This window comes from Zosterops lateralis (genome assembly GCF_965231275.1).
Source record: "Zosterops lateralis genome assembly, chromosome: 8".
Taxonomy (NCBI): Eukaryota; Metazoa; Chordata; class Aves; order Passeriformes; family Zosteropidae; genus Zosterops; species Zosterops lateralis.
This window is the reverse complement of record NC_139768.1, coordinates 18418640-18437845: the sequence shown is the minus strand read 5'-3', so window position 1 is coordinate 18437845 and position 19206 is coordinate 18418640. Positions and strand designations below refer to the sequence as shown.

The window sequence follows — 19206 nt, the reverse complement described above, 5'->3', positions numbered from 1 at the left end:
GGATCCAACTTCCACTGAAGTCAAATGTTTCATCCACCCCAACAGGGCAACACAACAAAGAGGGAACAGCGAGTACAAGAGAACAAAGCAGAAAAGCAGGAGACTGGAGCTCACAAACAGATGGTATAGCAAACAAGCAAAACAAACAGACAAAAGGAAAACACAATCACAAACCCCAGAAAATGATAAGTCTGTCTAGTTAACCCCCTTTCTATTGACCTACAGATTTCTTGAGACAGACAGATGTGAGACCACCTTTGTCACTAACATGCTGCTAATGGAACGGACATTACAATGACCTTCAAGTGACAACTCGCCACAGGATAACAGTGACAAATGCAGCCAGATAGTCATCTCCACCTTGTCTGCAGACACGAGATGACATTCCGTAATACACTTGTGTCAAAAGAAGGAAAATGCTGGATGGTCTTTTTAATGGGTTTGTCTGTAGCAAAGAGACCCACTGGGGATCTAATTTACAGAGGGAGGACTTGACAGAATGAGCTTATGAGGGAGCTGTGTGTGCATGTGTGCCTACTGCATGGGAAGGCTGCCTCAGGAAAGTGCATCCAATTCTGCTTTTACAGGAAAAATCACCATATTCTTGTAAAATTATAGCAACTTCTCTAAAAATTGGTCATTTGAACACTGCAACACAGGAGACCAGACCACTGAAGGGAGATTTGAGGAGGATGGCAGATCTTGCGTGAGATGAGAAAAAGAGTCCACAAAGCAGAAATAAAGCAGGGCAGGACAACTTTGAAAGGCCAGAGAAATGCTTCCATTACATAAGAAATTATCAAAATTCTAGCTAAAATCTGCTAGGATCTGCTACAAAGAACCCACCAGCATCAGAGCAACCAACCCCAAGTCTTTGGAGTTATTAGAAAGGCTCTTAGTTTTGTTTTTTTCTGGACCTCCCCCTGGCTAGACCCTGCTGCTGGCCGAGCAGTCAGGCATGTGGCTGGTGATGGACGTTCATCTCCTGAGACATTTTCCCCATTTACTTGCACTTGAGATCAGGACTCCTTTGAGACCACAACCCTAGAAAAGGTAGAAGATACCAAACTGCCCCAGAGCATTACAAACAAATATTTCAAATGCATTTATTCCAACCACAGACATGTCACTATTTTATACCAACTGGGAGAACACAGCCATTCTCCATCCCTTGAACTTCAGTGCTTCTCAGCTGTGGTATTGCTTTCCCAAGTGGGCATTTAACACAAACAGGAATAACAGGGAAGAGGCAGTGCTGGGAGAGCTACAGAAAAGGGCTCATAAATAAATAAATCCCACTGGTATCCAACTGCTCAGCACCAGCACTGCCAGTGGTCAACACTTCCATGGAGAATAATAATGAATAAATAAATAAGGTCTTGCTAGAGCTGAAGTTTCCTACTTTTCACCACTCTACAGACTGTTCCAAGCCTTGTGTCATCCAGAGATCATATGGACCCCAAACATAAATCCAAGCAGCACTTCTTCTTTCAAAGCCCTGGGGCTCCATTTGTAACCTAGAGATTAATTCACTCTGTGGCGGAGTTCTGCTCCTGCCAGGTAACCTCCCAGAAAGAAGAACAGATGGACTGAGACACTGGATTACATGCACACAAGTGAAAACACGTTTAACAACTGCCACCAGATGCAAACTTCATAAGCAAATTAATTTTAAAAAAGCCCCAGACTGAAGAGAAATCATTCATTACAGCCATGGAAAAAAATATTTCTCTACTCAAGCATGTGTGTTGTGCCTCCTACAGGGAATGACACATTTTGGAAAGCAAGGGAAACATCAGAGTATTTAAACACAGGCAACTTATCACAGTGCAGAAGTCTACATGAGACTGGCTCAGGATGTCAGTGCGGGACCGAAGGGCACAAGGAGAACAGCAGTTGGCTGAAGTGACAGGAATGACCAAGATGGAAGAACACAACTCATTTCAGATACAGAAATGTTTAATGGCGTTAAAGTGCTACTTTAATGGGGACCATATGCTAACATTTAAACACAATTCCACTGCACTGCTAAATATGGTTGTCTTTATTTTTTACTTTATTTTACCTCTTTTTACCCAACCCTATCTAAAACAATAAAATAAAATCTAAAGGACTGAAATTAACAACCCATTCAAATCAGCAATAAGTTATGGATTTTATAAAGCATTTTTTTCCTCTTTTTTTCCTTAGTAATGAAGGGTAATTAAATTACTTAAGGATATACAAAGTTTCAAACAATGCCATAGGTGAAGACTCTATTAAGGTTTTTAAAACTTGGAAAACAAAATAATCCTGGCCATTAAAAAGACAAAAATAAAAAAGCAAAGCCCTCAAAGTGCAGGTTAGAATGCTTGTCTTGGAGAAAATTAGAAAACATTCGCTATAACAGCTCTTAACAGCACCTGCACAGATAAGATGGCAAGGCCCTTGGGAACAGGACGTGCAGTCAAAACGTTACATTAACATGAGAGACGTGCTCAGCTTAACTAGGTTAACTACTGGACTGGAACTTCAAAAGTCAGCAAAGGGAATGATTCTAAAAAGAAAACTGAAGAAACCCCCACCAAACCTGGCCTCTTCCAGCTTAGCACAGCCTTCATCCATTGTGTGCACGGCAAAAAAAGGATCTTTGCATTTCATTGGGTCAAGTGCTTCATCAAAACAGAGATCTTTTCATGGCATAAATTTATATAAAAGACATCTAAGGTTTCATATGGACAAGCTCTAAAAAGATGCATCAGACTTGGGGTGTTTTCCCTCCCAACACATTTACAAATGTTTATCAAAAAATCGCTTCAAATAAAAAGGTCATAGTGGCTCAGTATCTGGGCATGACTGTCTGGTGTGTCACCTCTCGAGTGCTGGTTTCGTTCTGCCCTCAGCTGGCCGCGTGCCCGCGAGGGGCACACATCTACCGGGGACCCGCTGGCACTGGCACAGCCCCAGGTGTGACAGCCCACCCTGTGCTGGTAGGTTACAGGTGTGTACCTCTCGCTTCAGCCACGCTTCAGAGGTACTCACTGCTTAAATGATGTCCAACAGAAAGCTGAGTTGAATGGTGTTCTCCCCTGAACATCGCTGCCCCTCTCCCTCTGGGCACAGAATGAGACCTTAATCATTATCGTCACTGGTATACCTAGGCTATGTAAGCCTTCTTGGATTTCCTAGTACATTATGACAGCATTAGATTGTGATAAACTGTAGGATACAGTCCTTTCAGGACCACAAAAGCTCTTCAGAAGGGCCTAAATTGAGTTGTTCAACCTGAATGCAGTGTAAGAAATTTTGACATTTCTCAGATCTCATGACAGAAAGAGAGGGATGAGTCTCTAGTATCCTCTTTCAAACAATTTCAAATAAATTCAAAACAAAGTGTTTCATCACTAAGGTCTAGTTCCAGGTCCCACAGAAACAAATGGATTTCAGTGACTGCAAAGGGACTAGTGTTTGGCCTAACTTTTGGCCAGCAGAAATTGGGATTGGTAACATGACCAAATGAAAAAATATAGGTTTCTGGGGAGGCTTCCTTTACCCAAAAAGCTTTATATACAGGTCTCTCCAGGCCTAGCTGTCAATATATCAATTCTGAAAGAGGATACTGGCATCTAAGACCCAGTCTGATCACCCCAGTGAAATCATTCACTCTGCACTGTTGTCTCACTTGGTTCTAGGAAGCAAACGAGAGCTTGACACTGGCGCTGGAGTAACCCTCATCACTCCCAATACTCTGCAAGCTGCTGTGATCATCAATGTCACTGATGCTGGTTGTGCTGATATTGTCCACTTCTCCATGGGAGAACTCTGTGCTTTCAACGTCCACTTCAATCTCTTCTAGAAAGAGAAATGAGAGAAATGCACACAGGTTAGCACTGCACAGTCAACTGCCCTCTTCATGCCAGCGAGCCCCTGGGACTCCCTCAACACAGGGAATGAGGCAGTCATCTGGCAGGAAGACTTGCAGTGTTCCCCCTGGAAAGAGATGGGCTGTGGCCATGATTTATAAAAAGACTGATACCAGTTTGGAGTTTTAGTAGGGATTTGGCAAAGGGCTTTCACTCCGCCACATGCCAGATACACCATCAGCATAGCTGTGCCACCCCACACACTGAGTTTGTCCCACTAACTCTTTCTTTGGATGTCTAATACCCCAGTGTTAGAAAAAAAGAAGAAACAGATAAAATTGAGTGCAAGAGAGAAAATGGAGCATGAAGTTAACCCTAAACATACTAGCTACTTGACACTATATTGCCAAAGCCAAGACTACACAAAATTACAAGGTATTACCATGAGAATCTGGGTTACTCTCACACATGCTCAGTGGATTTTGAAACAGACAACTTGTTTTTAAGAAAGACTTAAAAAGCAAAAATTAACCAGATATCTTGGTTCCCATATTGTTCAGGAATTTTCCAAAGGATTTTTGTTTTAAACTACAGACTCACACCCAAGCTATGCAGCAACTTTTGGTCTGTCAGTAAATATCAAACCATCTATTGTGCCCAATGTTCTTTCCACTGCAGGGATATTTTTAAAAAGTAAGTTATCTTAATTCAGTTAGCCATTCAGATAGCTCTAGCCAGTTTTGACTGAGGAGATGAACTCTGTGGGAAGTTTGGTAGTGGAGGACGGGGGGTAGCTTTGTGAAACATCAGTTTCAGTCTCATTAATATCTTCTTACATTTTCCTCTTTGTGTTGCCAAGAGATTCAGCAAACCAAAAATCACAAAGAGCATCTCAACTTTACCATCCCTTTCAATGACACAGAAATCAGATCAGGTTGACAGCAACAATTCTTCCAGACTTAGAACTGATGCAAAATACTAAACTCTCCATATGCATGTGTGTATATATGTCTGTGCGTGAGCAGAATCAGCAACCCCCCAAGGGCATGGTGGCGGGAAGAGCTAAGTGGTAAGAAATGGATGAATCTCATTCTCTCAGTTCAGAGTCCTGGCAATTCCATGCTGGTTCAGCAACACCCACCTCGCTCCGAGTCCGAGTGATCCGAGGAAATGGTAGATCCAATGCTGTCCATTCGTATTCGCTCTATCTCCTGAGGACCCTGTAGTTGTTCCAGTCTTCTCTTTAGGAATCTTTGTTCTCGTTCCAGGTTCTCGAGCTGGTGTTGGCTTCTCCTCTCAACTTCTTCAAGTTTCTGACATGATCAAATATAACTCAATAATTAGTTTTATCTTTTCCTTCCTTCCCTGCCACCTTCACTGCCCTGCCACCTGTCTTGCTTAGGCCTCCCCAGTCCCAGAAGGATTCAAGCTGCCAGCGCCTTGAACCAGCTGCCTCACAGTCTCCAAGCACAATGCCTTCTCCCCACATCTTTCCAGCTCTCAGGCCCTGATAAATCATACCCATTAGTACAAAGAGTCTCTGAGGACTGAGCCTCTCCAGGGGAAAGGCTGTGAATTGCAGCAGTTTGTGGGTCATTCCGCCACCTGCATTACCGCCTCTGCCCACGCAGGGGCCTCAAACCCTCGAACCAATCCACTCCAGGGTTTGTTAAGAGCTGCTCCAACATAAAAACGTGCCCTGGGAGTTCTCTGTTCCTTACTGCACGGTGTAGAAGGATTTCTCAGAAACAGTTTTCTATTCAGTGAGTGATTTACATAACCTACTACAGATTTCTTTGATCACAGCTGGGAAATCTACCAGGGCACTGTTCTTTGTTTCCTACAACAAGCACATTGCATAAGGAGGAGTCATTTCAGGCTAACTCTGTCCCTTTGGCAGCACTTTCCCTCCCTCATCACCAATCTTCCCCCTCTGTATCCTGACCTGCAACAAAGTATTTCAGCCTCTCCCAGATACTGACAATGCTGCATTTTCTTTTCTCATCTCACTTTGCCAAAAGTGGAGCTAGAAGAGCACTGGGCTAGCTGGAAGGTTCACATATGGAACTCCAGCAAGCCAAACCTGTCTCACACTCTTGTGGTTCGTGCTAATGCTTCAACAGTGGAAACTTACTAGCACACCAGAAAAAAAGCTGCATTTTCCATCAAAATGCAGTCATTCAACAGTAGGTATGTTTTTCTTTAAAGAGATGAAGCTGTCAACAAACAATCACAATACAGAACAAGATCCTTGCTCTTCAAATCCATCATTTTTGTAGTTAAGGAGTTCATTACGGACTCTGCCAACAATGTGGCTTGTGGCAATGATAAATGGCTAACCAAGGGGGCAAGGCTTGTTTGCTCTTTTCATTTATTTATTTATTTTTAAACAGTGTCACATTTCCTTCAACAGAGTTAGTTCTAGGCAGCAAGGATGAGCAATTGCCTTGCACTTCCCAACAGCCCGTGCTGCAAGCAGGAGGGAAAGGCAGCTCTTACCTTGATATGTGCTTTGGCTTTGTTGAGCAGCCCAAGCGTGGTGTGCCGGGTGCAGTCTGGTCCCAGCGGGATCAGAACTTTTAAGCGTTCTAGACACAGGCGGAGGTGAGCTCGGCTGCAAGGGGAGAACAGGAGGGTCAGAGCCATGCTTTCTGCAAGGGAATGTTATTTCTTTCACTTCTGCCCCCCTGCGAGGCAGTTTTCAGGTTCCCCTGTTTCCATGCATCACAAGATTCCCCTCAGGTACCAGCACAGACTGCCACTACACTATTTACACTTCAAACATCAGCTGCTCACCAATACTTGCATTATTGCTAACCTCTGACAGACACTGTTTATTTTCTTGCTGTCTGAACTGATAATCTGACTCACTGGATGAAGGTTGTGCAGGGGCAAAGGCACATAGGAAAATGGTACAAGTATACATGGATTTCTACTCTCTCTGAGCTATTTGCTGTCTGTTTTGCTGAGAACTTTCATGAAAGCAGTTTCGAATGACTGCTTCCCCCCCTGCATGCTTGTTCACTGCTAGCTCAGGGACATTTGCTATGAAATGACCTGAATGAACACCTTTTTGCATGAAATTAAGATCATCGATGAAAAAAAATGGTCAATCAAAACACTGAAACAATCCCTGATGACAATAAAAGGAGCGAGAGGGATAGTAGTTCCCAAGAGCTGCACTCTTACTCCTTCCTGGGCTCAGGTCTGAAATGCTGCTAGGGGTGCAAGGTCTGTGGGAATGAGAGACCCCAAGAACTTCCCCTGAGCAGACTTCTGACCTTGGCTCACATCTACAAAGACAGGCTCCAGCACAACAGCACTGCTGGTGATATGATCCATTTTCTGCAGAATATGGCAACATGTTCTGGGGTAAATGGTTTAGGCAGCAGTGGCAATGCACACTGTCCTCAAGCTGCAGGGGAAAATTGCTCCCACTGTCTCCTCCTCTGGATCACGTATGCAGGGATGAACAGCAGATTTATGGAAAACTATCGAGTGTGGGTTGCCTTTTTCCCCTCCCTCTCTCTTTCCCAGACATTAATGATTTATGTCCAAAGTTGTCATCCCAATCAATAACACAATGACATCAGCTTTACCATTCACATGCAAGAAACACCAGTGCAAAAGACTCTTGAAAGCTTATCCCAGCCCCTGTTCATGCACAAAGAAACTGAATCTTAGCCTGATCCATCTCAATGCAGGGGAAGAAAAAAAAAGAAAGAAAAAAAGAGCATGGACAGTTCATTTCCATTTGTTTTTCAAATGCACTATTGCACCCACTTTGAAAGGGGTGGGGGAGAGGAGTCTGTAATCAGGCAATTATGTCAGTGACAAGCAAGGATGATTAAGGGTGGAAGGGTCAGGGGTTTTGCTGATGAACTGTCAGCACAGGGGAGTGTTCACTGGCCGTGCTGTAGCTGTGAGCTCCTCACAGTTTCTACCATAAATCTCTTTACGAAGGGTTCATCATTCTGTCTCAATAACAGTCACAGGGCTGCATATGACCAGCAAGAGCCTTGAAGAAAACGTGTTTTCCATTAAACATTAACAAATACAGGGGTGGGGAAAGGGAAATCATAATCCAAAAATCAAACTGAAAGAACAGTAATCACATCAATCTCATCTCGTACTTCTCAGCTTGCTCTAGGGCAAACTCCACCATCATTAAACCCATATGGTTGACATGGGGGGATTTTTTTCTACCTGTAAGCCAGTTTTCAATACAGAGCTTGGTCAGGAGTGTGCATCCATTACAGGTGTTTCCCCTGTGCCTCATTATGACCAAAAGGGTAAGCAATGGAAAAGTATTGCTGGTTCACACTGGCACTACAGTTCATGTCATCCTTCTGGAGACTGGACACTGACTTCTTGCACAGAAATGAAGAGGAGCAGGATCTTGTGGTCAAAGACATTCTGGGTATGAAACCTATTTTTGGATATGCCACAGACTTCCTGAATGGACACACAGGCAAGTCACTGAGTCAGAGCTGTCAGGACACAGCCATCAAGCTGCAGCACAGAGCAGCATGTGTCTCCTCACAACACAAGTACCAGCTCCATCCTTCACCACACTTCACCTATGGATCAGCCAAGTTAAAAACACAGCTCGAGCAGAGCTCAGATCTGGGAGCTCCACCTAACAGCAGACTGCTACACAGCATCTGCTACAGGCAGGTACCACAGACCTGGAGGCAGCTCCCAGCCCATGGTGAAAATTGAATTATTTCTGTAACAGGAAAAAAAAGTTTAGGGAATCAACATCTAACCAGTAGCAAAGATATCACAGTCCACTCCTGAGTGCAGAGAGAACCGCACAACCCATCTATAGCCTGAGCTTTGGGCTGATTCTTAGCACTGTGTTACCAGGAACTGGCAAGGTGCTGCACCAGGAACTGCAATTCCTGGAACCAGTGATCAGCTTTGGACAGGAGCAAGCACTGGCTGGACTGCTGAGACAGCAATCAAAAGGGTGGCACTGATCTGCCATGTCAAAAGCTGGGTTATGTGCAGACTGAACAAGATCAACCCTGTTAAGTACCTGAAAGCTACAGGCAAAAGTCCAGCCATGTAATAAAACCCCAGACTTGAAAATCTTCCTGTTGTGCCCCAGGACCACAGTGGAGTGAAGAAGATTACTTCTTGTCCCAGGCTCATGCAGACCATTTTCAGAGAAGCCACTCCTGCCTGTGGCTCTGCTGGCTGCTGGCCAAAGGCTGTGTCCTGCAGCAGGAGTGATGGCCTGTGTCAGCACACCAGGCATCAGGAGGGGCCACCTGCCTGGGACACAAGTGTGGTATGAGCTGATAAGCTCACAATGACACATAGCATGGCTCAGCCTGCAAGCACACTGCAGGGGCAGATGGTGCTGGCTGAGCTAAGGCAGGTTTGGAAGAGGTTTGACCAAAGCCATTACTTCTGTGCTGCCACTGGATTTCCCCCCTCTTTTGCACTCCAAGCTGAGCCACACTGGGATAGGAAGGAGCAACCAAGCCTGCAAACTGTCCCGTTATGTGAGCACGTTACTTTCCTTCAGAGAGATCAAACTGAACAACTTCCCCAGCTGCTACCCCTCTGCAACATTCAATACCTTCTTTACCTTTTTATTTTTAAAATTTAACCCAATCACAGTCCCTGACCTCCCTTAACTTCCAACAGCCCCAGTGGACCATGATGGGCTCTTAAACCGCAGAGCACACGCTGCAGGTCTGACACACTGATGGGTGCACCAGAAATAAAACTCCAGAGCCCAGGGAGGAGTCACTGCTCACTGCACTGGATGTGGCACAGAGGGCTATGGTCTAGCTGACAAAGTGGTGATCGGTCAAAGGTTGAACTCGATGGTCTTGAAAGTCTTTTCCAACTTAATGATTTTGTGATTCTTTGAAAACCATCACAGAAGACTTAGCTAAAAGACCATTTCAGAGAGAAAGCAATCACAAAGCCATTAATCTTTCTTATCAAGTCCTGGAGCTGCCCTTGGGCAGCTGTAATTCCACAGGTCAGGCCATGGTGCAAGTGTCTTTTCTCCTTGTTTACCTGGACTCTGTTGCAACGTGGCTTTGACAATGCTGCAGGCTCTTGTTTTCAATGAAAATACCAGCATTGTGCAGCCTCCAGACAGAGCCAGACGGCTTTCCATGTAAACCACTGGATTATGCCAATATTTGACGCATCTGCCAATATCTAGAAAAACAAGTCTAAAAGCCCATATTGTTATATAACAGAGAAACAAGGCAGGCTTGGTGCAAAGAGCTGCTGCCTCTTGCTCTCTTGATTCTGAAGAAGACAGAAAATGACAGAAGGAGAATTCCAGTTTCAGCAGAGGCCAAAGCTTTTGCATGCTAGCTGCAGGGGAGATGGGAGAAGCTGGAGCCCTTCCTCCTGCCAAAGTGGGAAAAAATCAGGTTCTCTCAGCAGCATTCTGAGCACATTTTACCTGTTTCATGAGTTGAAAGAGAGATCTGTGAAGAATTTGAAAGAAGGGGGCTCTCTACTTTCCCAAGGGATCAGCCTGGTCCCCTTTTACTGCTCAGCTTGATCAGAGGGAAAACTCCTGTTTGAGATTGCCATGTTGGGGGGCATTGGGATGGCCAAAAAAGGAGCAAAACACCTGAGAGGTTTCAGAAACCCAGAGCCAAACACAAGCCCTGTCCCAAAGAGCTGAGGATCATCCTTTATCTTGTTTCACCTGGCCACTCTGGTTAGGACAGAGCCCCTCTGTTGCTCGTGCTTCCTCCCCTGTGTGGGGCCAGGAGGAGACTAGAAGCAAGTTCCTCTGGGATATGGAGGGCAGGCAGGGCAAGGATCCCCTCTCTTCTCTGCCAGGAGCTGCAATGGGCCAGGAGACTGAAGCAGAAGGATGGGAAAGCCCAGCAGCCCCACAGGCCTGCCAGCAGATCCACAAGCTGCAGACAGCTGCAAGTGGAAGAAGGGAGTGCTGGCCCTTGAAATGGCAGCCCCAGTGCTGCTCACTGGGCACCTGCTGTTCTCCCTGCTTTCCCTTTGTGCCTGTGCAAAAGCTTCTGACTGTATTTGGATTATCTGACTGTATCTGGATTATCTACTTCTACCCCCCAGCTCCTCTCCAAGGTCCTCTGTCCTGAGCCTGTATCAGAGGGGAGCCTGGCTCTTGCTCTGTGCAGCCCCCCCTTGCACTTGGCTCTGCCTGGCTGCAGAGGGCTGTAATTTCACAGCCTGCTCTCCTCTCCAGCTCACAATGACATCACCCACTCTGATTATATAAAGCACAGGGAGGAAGCCTTTATTTATGCGTGCTTTTTGCTCATAGCTTCAGCTGTCTCAGTGTACAACACACATGCAAATCCCACTGCAGGAATTGGGCTCTCTTTTGCCTGAATCAAAACTGCACTGCAGAAAAAGGTGTGGGTGCAAAAAAAAAAAGTCTGTTTCCTTCCCCCACACCTCTGAATCTATTTTTGAGGAGTTTGGGTAGGAATCAACCTAGCACAACACTCTGCACCATAGCAAGCTGGGCACAAAGCCACCAGCTTCCTCCCTGCCTGGGAAGTCCCCAGAGAGCTGAAGGAACCTGTGCTGGCAGCTCCAAGCCTTGTGTCTGCTGGTCACAAAGTGGCTACACAGGGGCTGGAGACCTACCCCCCTAACAATGCCAGACGGGGTCCCTGAAGGCCCAGCCCAGGGCTGGAGGGCCACTGGCAGTTTCTCTCCCTGGGCCCGGGTGGGCTCAGCCAAGCCCCTGTGCACCCCCTGACAGGCAGGTGACCCCCCCCGCCTGCTCCATCCACCTCTGGTCAATGCTGCAGAAGCGGCTGCAGACACGAGCCATCCCTCCCTGCATGTTAACACTGCCAGAGAGACAGCAGCTTCTTTGCCAGAAGTGGTTTGGGGTTTGTGCAGGGCTCTTGCCAGCTTCCACCACGGGCAGAAGAGATGGAAACTGAGACAAGAAACTTTCTCTGCTGAGGAGTGAGGCAAATGCGCGCACACTCGGCTCTGGAGCACCAGGTTTACCAGACTCAGCACTATCCCCCTGTCAGACACTGCTGAGAGACTTTGCTGAATCAAGGCCTGAACATCTGCAAAACACACACACAGACACACACACACACAAACTCTCTTCCCATCTTTAAAAGATCAAGCCTCCCTCCCAGCAGGAAATGACCAACTCGCCTCCAGCGGCAGTTCAAAATGCTGAATTCTTAATTTTGCATGTTGAAAGAAGGGAGCATCTGAGGGAAAAGAAAAGCATTTCCCAGATATTTTTGTACTTATGCCTGCAGGTCTGTAGGGCTTGAATTCAACAGTGGATTTAAGCATGTGCTCAACATTAGAAATATGCTCAAGTTCCACTGAGGCTAAATCAGACACTTGATCTCTGTGATATATTAAAAAAATAGAACTAAACCAAAAGAAGCACCAAAAGAACCAGAAGAAGGAGGATCCTAACATGGAGAAGGACATTATCATATGTCTCCTCTTCCCTCAAAGCCTTTTCAAAGTCGAATCTAATTTAACCCTGAAATTAGAAACCACCAACTTTGTTTGGATTTCAGAGCCTAACAGATTGCCTAAAAAATTCAGGAGGGATCACTGGTTAAAGAAAGCAATTCCTGGAGAAACGCATGTGACCCCACATCAATAATTCACTGTACGAGAATGATTTTCAGATAAAAGTAATAAGAAACACATGCAAAAACCACAGGGCAGGGAAAATACGGCTTCCTTCTAAAAGCAATTCACAGGTCAGAGGCTGCTTAACTCAACAGCCATCATACTATTTGATGTTTTTTCCTTACTCTTGTCCCTGACCCCCAGCCCCCTCAGCGAGGGGTCTGCTCCCTGCTTTACTGAGCACTTGTCTGCAGCGAGGAAAGAGGCTTTTCCAAGCACCTGGCTGCGGGCTGGAGGAGGCAGGAGGGGCTGAGCCCCCGCTGTCGGTGCTGCAGCGCGTTATGCAACTGCTGCGAGCCCTCTGGCCACGCAAGAACGCTGCGGTGGCGCCCGGCCAGCCTGCAATAAACACACTCGCACCCGCTCACCCTGATTCCACAGGGCACCACAGACACATGTTTCAGAAGGAAATCTGGCTCACAAATACACAGCTCGAAGTTAATACTCTCCACCTGAGCTGTGAAATCACCCACAGCAAGCCTTGCTTTTGGATTTTCAATCAGGTCTCTCCTCGTGATTATTTCTGTGCGTTTGCTCCCAGCTGGAAGAGGATACTTGCTCATCTGACCCTGTTTCCAGTCAGCTTTTAACGATGGCTCCCTGGCATGTAGGAGTATTTGTATTCGAAATGCTAGTAAAATGTGCCATGAAAATTAATTGAAAAAAAATCCTTCATATATTTAAATCTTTAGATGTAAAGGTCTACCATTTAAAATAAACAAAGAAATGAAAATTTAAGATGAACAATAAAAAGACCTGACAACATACTATGAATAGGAATTTAAAGGAACAAAAAAGTTCTGCAAACAACATTTTCAGCCTCATCTTAACCATGTCAGGTCTGTCTGCAAAAGTTAGAGATGAACATGCACCCAACTGTATTCTCAAATCAAGGGCAAAGGAAAAAGAAATCACAAATGATGAGATCTATGACCTAACAACGCTAAGAACAATAATAGAAATAATAAAAAACCCCAACCCCAAGGCAATGTAGTTTTTCAAAGTCACACAAATCAATGCACCTCTGCCTGGTGACAAGCCATGTACCAGGCAGATAAGGGGTGGCACAGTGCATACAAAATCAGAGTCATGATTCAAGCCCGTAAGTGGAAACAAAATACAAACAGCAATGTACCAATGTACACCACAACTGCAGAGTTTTGTCCAAAGGCCACCTCAGCGACAAAACCAAAACCAGGTATCCTGGGAAGGGGAGCATCTTACCAAGCAACTGAAATACTCAGGAAAAAATGGCCAGTTTTGGGGCACACAAACCCTTCTCCCCATCTGCAACAGAAGTCACAAGCCTTAAGGTAAGCATAAAGCAAGGGTTTACCTGGAAATGTACTGCCCACACTCTCCAGTGTACACTTTGAAAATACCCATGCACAGGCGCTGCAGTAGGGAGTGGTAACTGATGGTTTTAGCTGTATCTCCCAGTGGCTGATCAGTCTGTTCACACTGTGCAGATGTTAAATGCAAATCACATTGTTCGGTGGGTGCAGGGGTTGGCCTACATTCACTTTGAGTTACTTGGACACATGAGAGAGCATCCACTTCCAGGATTCAAAGCCACAGCACTGCAGACACAGCTGTAAACAGGACAGTTCTGAAAACCTGGGAGTCTCACCCTCATCTCAGAGAGCACTTCAGGGAGTAGGATTGCTCTCATCTCACACTGAGTCTCTATTACCTTCCTTTTCACTCTCTTCTCTGACAGCACTGTTTGCTCTGCTCTGCTATCACTAGCTGCCATCCTCCAGCCTGTCTGGGCTTTGTTTGTCCTCTTCTCTGACCATATCCTGAATTGGAAACTCTCTGGAACAAGTATACAGCTGCCAAATGCACAGACACAGAAACAGGCTCCTGTGACTGCATCCAAAATTCCTATATCAAGTAGATCCCAAATAATTATACTAAAGCAATATTATGATTCTGAAGTGATATACCTGGGACTAATTTTATTCACAGCATAACTTCTAGGCCTTTGGGTCCTATTTGTTGCACATCTTGAAGTTTTCTTCTTTGAACTATAGGGCCAGAAGACAGAAGCTTCATTTACATGAACAAAACAATTTCTAAAAAAAAGAGACTATCTGCAATCTCATGACTTCCAAAACTAGAAAAGGCAATGTCAAAAACTTTTGAATACTGATGCTCAAAGTAATAAAAATTATGTCATTTTGGAAGGTGCCTCCTCCAGAATGAACTCACAGTTGCTTGGTAACATGACTGTGCATCCTTTCATAACCCCTTTGATCTTCAGAGGCACCCATGAGACAGGGCTGCTTCAACTCAGTCGAAAGAGATAAAATGCAATAACCTGGGCTTCACAATGAGAAGGTGATGAGAGCAGCTTAGGTGGCCATCTGCCCAATAGAAGAATGGAATCAATCAATGCCTGGCATCTTCTCTCACCCCTTCATTTTCATACAGATCTAACACTGACCTCAGTGTCCAACTGACACTTTCTCTTGCCTACTCCCAGCTCCTCTGTGCCATTCCTTGCAAGAAATTCAAACAGTTATTAAGAGACATCAAATAGCAACAGGTGCTCTGGAGCAGACTTCCCCCTGAATTTATATATTGAGGATCTCCTATTATTGGTCTTGGACATTAGTCAAAAAGTATTTTAATCCCTGGTGAGTATAATTAAGTATATTTTACTGTAGCACAAAAGACAATGTTACCAGCTAAACCCCCTTTTAAGCCGAGCTGTGCTCACAACAACATGCTAAACCCAACAGCCACCACAGGCCATAAATATTCTATATCACGTTCTCCTTCTGACTTGAAAACACAGCCCACGTGCTGCCAGTATGGCCACATGTAGGTACCTCCTGCACAAGACCATTTATCACCAACTTTTCAATGTGCTGCCAAGCAAGCAGGTATTGCAATTTCCTGCCCTGGCCATAAGATATGGATACACAATCCTGCATTTGACTATCAGGGAACATGCAAAGTAAGCTGTAAACATCAACATGCAATCCAGGCTGGTTAATTATAAAACCCAGTCTAATAAAACCTCCATCTTTGCTCAAAGGTGGTTAAAAATAGACCTGCTCTTTAAATAGCCAGCGGTGTCCTGTGCCCTGGTTCTCACTAATACCATTGTAATTATCCTTCTAGGGACACACAGTGTGCTCACAGCCGCCAAGTCAGTGCAGTATCCTCCTGCATGCTGCCAACATGCCTGCAAAGCAGCTGTGCCATTCATCAGAAACCTGCCTCCTTGCAGAGGAGGCACTAACCTGCTTTGCTGCAACCTACGGATTTTCAGCTTTACTGCTAGAATTAGGTCACCGGCAAAGATAGCCAAGATTTTCCAAACTCTCCAGCTTTTCTTGATTATTCTGTTCAGAGGTTTCCTGGCTAAGCATCATGCCTTTGAAATGAAGAAGTATTTTGGGCTCCTGCAAGGCTTCTGAAGTCAGACACTGAGAAACAGGGATGCTCTCACTCCATAATCCTTAATGGCCTCTAAAACTGCCAGGCAATGGGAAAGTTCTCCAGCTCAGATCTACTGCCACCAGGCCCTTCCAGCCTCTCCGGAAGAAATCCAAGATGGTGCACCCCAGAAAACAGATGAATTAGCAAGGATCTGCAGAGACCCTTAAAGACCCATGCCTGCACTTGAGCCTGGCAGAACTTGAGGCAGCAGAGAGATTCCCAGCAGGCAGCTGGTCTCCTGCCTACCCCTGGTCCACAGGATGTCATAGCAGTAAAAGCACACACAATACCTCAAAGCCTCTGTTCCTTTGCAATACTACTGAAAGAGACCTTGGACTTCGGTGCCTTCCGAATACAGTCACGTTTCAAACTTGTACTTCCATTAACCAGCTGAAAGAAGCAAGCATTTGCTTTATAAGACAGACATTTGTACGTCACAGAAAGAGTAAAGGATGCTATTAACTGGTTATTTGGGAAAACCTATTTCCTGTTTTTAAAATCATGAGTGGGAAATTTGTCAATGTCAAGAATAGATTCTGATCTGGTACCAGAAGTTATTTTTGTCATTAAAATAATTTTTAAAATTACACAGGTAAGTTACAGCTACTAAGAATTTTGCCATCACATACATCTATTTTCTGAAGCTTACCTCATGGAAGAAAATTCCTAATGAAAATATATTCTAAGAATGTGACCATTTGACATACTTGTTTACACAAAATCTTTTATGCCAGAAGGAAAGCATGTGGTCTTCATCTAATATCTCTTCACACTGTCAGAAAGATTTAAGGAGTCATCAAATATCTACTGTACCTTTCAGGTATAGAGGGCATACATCTGGAACAAGGGAAGCAGTGCATGTAATTTCACCTTGTAAAATTATTTTAAATTTAACCTCAAACTTCCCAGGGAAAATGAATTACCAGCCAAGGTCATTCTTAGATGTATGTTTGGAAAAAAAGCAGTAGGAAGGAGAACTTAAGAGACCCTAGCAGTATTTTTCCTACTGGATATAGATTTTTGCACAGAAAAAACAGCAATACTGTATTTCAAGAGGCTAGGAGTTAGCTAACATTAAGTGACAAATGGTTTTAACTCAAGTTACCTATAAATATTACTCAAGAGGGGAGCCTGAACAGAGCATAGCTCCCAGCACACGGACAGCAGGTGAGCCATGTCCTGATCTCATACATACAGAGGTATCAAAGTAAAAAGAGTTTTTGAAAAGAGGCACCAGAGAGTGTGAAAACAAGTTAATTGCCTAGAAAATTAAAACAATATAAACTTCAGGGGAAAAGAACAACACAAAACCTCTGCCTTGTCCTTTCTCTTTAACTGAGCACCTTCCTTATATTTTCTTTTTCTCCTGTAGGAGTGTGTGAAGGCCAAGAGATGTAAGATTCCTCAAACAAGGAAAAAGCATGGAGCTGGCTACTTGGAAACAACTTCCCTGAGCTGGAAGCAAGACAAAATGTATCTGTAACACATGCAAACTGCTCCATTTGCTTCAGCTCAACTACAAAACTTCTAGTGCTTTCAACAGGGCTCAAAAATCATTATGTTCAGCACAGGACACTCTACCTAGTGAACTTTTGATCAGCTGGAGAAGACCACTATGACCCTGTCTGGGTCTTCAATGCCACAAATGGATACAAATTTGATTCCCCCTAACCAAGAACAGCTGTAGTTGAGTAACTAACATTTGTAGGAGGATTAGCTGCCTTACGCTTGTTGACCCTTTACTTTCCCAGCAGGAAAAGGGTTAGGACCCCGCTTGGAACAAACCAGACACTGAAAGGTTCATGGCTTGTTTTGGAAAAAAAAATATTTTACAATACAAAGGAAAAGAGAGAAGAGCTGGAACACCTGCTCCCCTGGTTTGATGGAAACTGGTTTCCATTTGCTCTGCTATCAGAGCAGTATTAAGAAAATAACCACACGACATTACAGAAATACCTGCAGCAGCACCACTTTAAAATCACAGTCACACCCTCCTTCCTTGCTCTTTTGTAGTGCTTATGTCACTCTCAGGGCCTCATGAACTTAGGCAAGATTCACTGCTGCTTCACCATCAGATATTTTATTTTCTGTGTTGCATCCACATCCTGAGATGACTCCTTGTTGGTTTCAAAAAGCACTACTGTTAAAAATCATAGCTAGAAAACAACAAAAAATGGTTATTTTCTCCAAACACAATTCATCTAGAGAGAGCCTGTGGTGGATTTCCTCAGCATGAGAGCCAAGCTGCAAACCAGAAGGACAAACCTTTTGACTTTCCTAGTGCTGTGCTAGCCAGGAGCTGGCAGAGCTTGCAGGCACTTTCAGGAAGGGCGAAATAGCAAACTGGAGACAACATTTCCAAAAGCAGGAAAGGGTTATGCAGCAGGCAAGACCTTTAAGTGAGAACCAGACCTGTCCACAGACAGCTTGCATGACCTCAGGTAAATTCTTCAGGAACTGGAGTACACACCACTCATCCACAAAATGGAGCTAATTCTAATTCCTTCATGGAGTACCACACAGCTATAGCTACTCCTGGTTTTCAGGTGCTCATGTAGCTCAGCAAGGACAATGGTGTGGTAAGAGCCAAGAGACCAGGATTCTCTGGGAAGCCCCTTCATCCAGCCTTCTCCAGTAGCTAATAAGGCTCAGAGTACAACACGGCCACATTTCCCAAAATGGATCAGTAACTCCTCACTACTCCATATATGCAGCAAAAATCTATCTGAGGTCTTCTCTTACCTCTGTCCCAAGCAATTCTCAAGATGGAATTTCAAAGGAGTTTAGTCACAATCAGAAAGACAAGATGAAGACTATATTGTTGACACTGCAATCAAACAGTCACAAAACTTTTTACTTCTTTAAAACATTTAGTTTCTGATATCCAACTGTTAATCCCATTATGGTTTAGGCCACATTATAAAAACATACACCACAGCAGCTCAGATCACACTATTTTAAAAAACAAACACCTATATAGCATGCTTCCTCTTCTTTCTGTTTTTTAAATACAAAGGTTACACTAGCTCACTGGATTTATGTGGGGGATAGGAAACACTTAATTCTGGATATTGGGATGCCCCAAGTACCACCAGAATTGCAGTGAAGATTACAAGAGTTGGCAAGATTAATCATATTTTTAATTTTAAATAACAGAACAATTAAAAAAAAAAAGTTCCTTTGAAACGAAAAAAATAAAAAATCCTTTAAGAACCTCATGCAATTTGTTTTCCCTGGATAGCTGAAGAAAGGCACA

The 19206-nt window shown here is 44.4% G+C and overlaps 1 protein-coding gene across 2 annotated transcripts in view; it reads right to left on the bottom strand.

The window, feature by feature from the left end:
* Nucleotides 1-1941: 1941 nt before the first annotated feature.
* The window catches only part of MXI1 (MAX interactor 1, dimerization protein), a 55089-nt gene continuing 37824 nt past the window's right edge, over nt 1942-19206 (bottom strand). For both annotated transcript variants that reach the window (XM_083866448.1, XM_083866449.1), the window contains exons 4-6: nt 6342-6456; nt 4984-5155; nt 1942-3831 (exon numbers count right to left, since the gene is read on the bottom strand). In XM_083866448.1, coding sequence (XP_083722574.1) covers nt 3668-3831; nt 4984-5155; nt 6342-6456 — 451 coding nt within the window. In that variant the 3' untranslated portion in view covers nt 1942-3667. The remainder of the gene's footprint in view (nt 3832-4983; nt 5156-6341; nt 6457-19206) is intronic.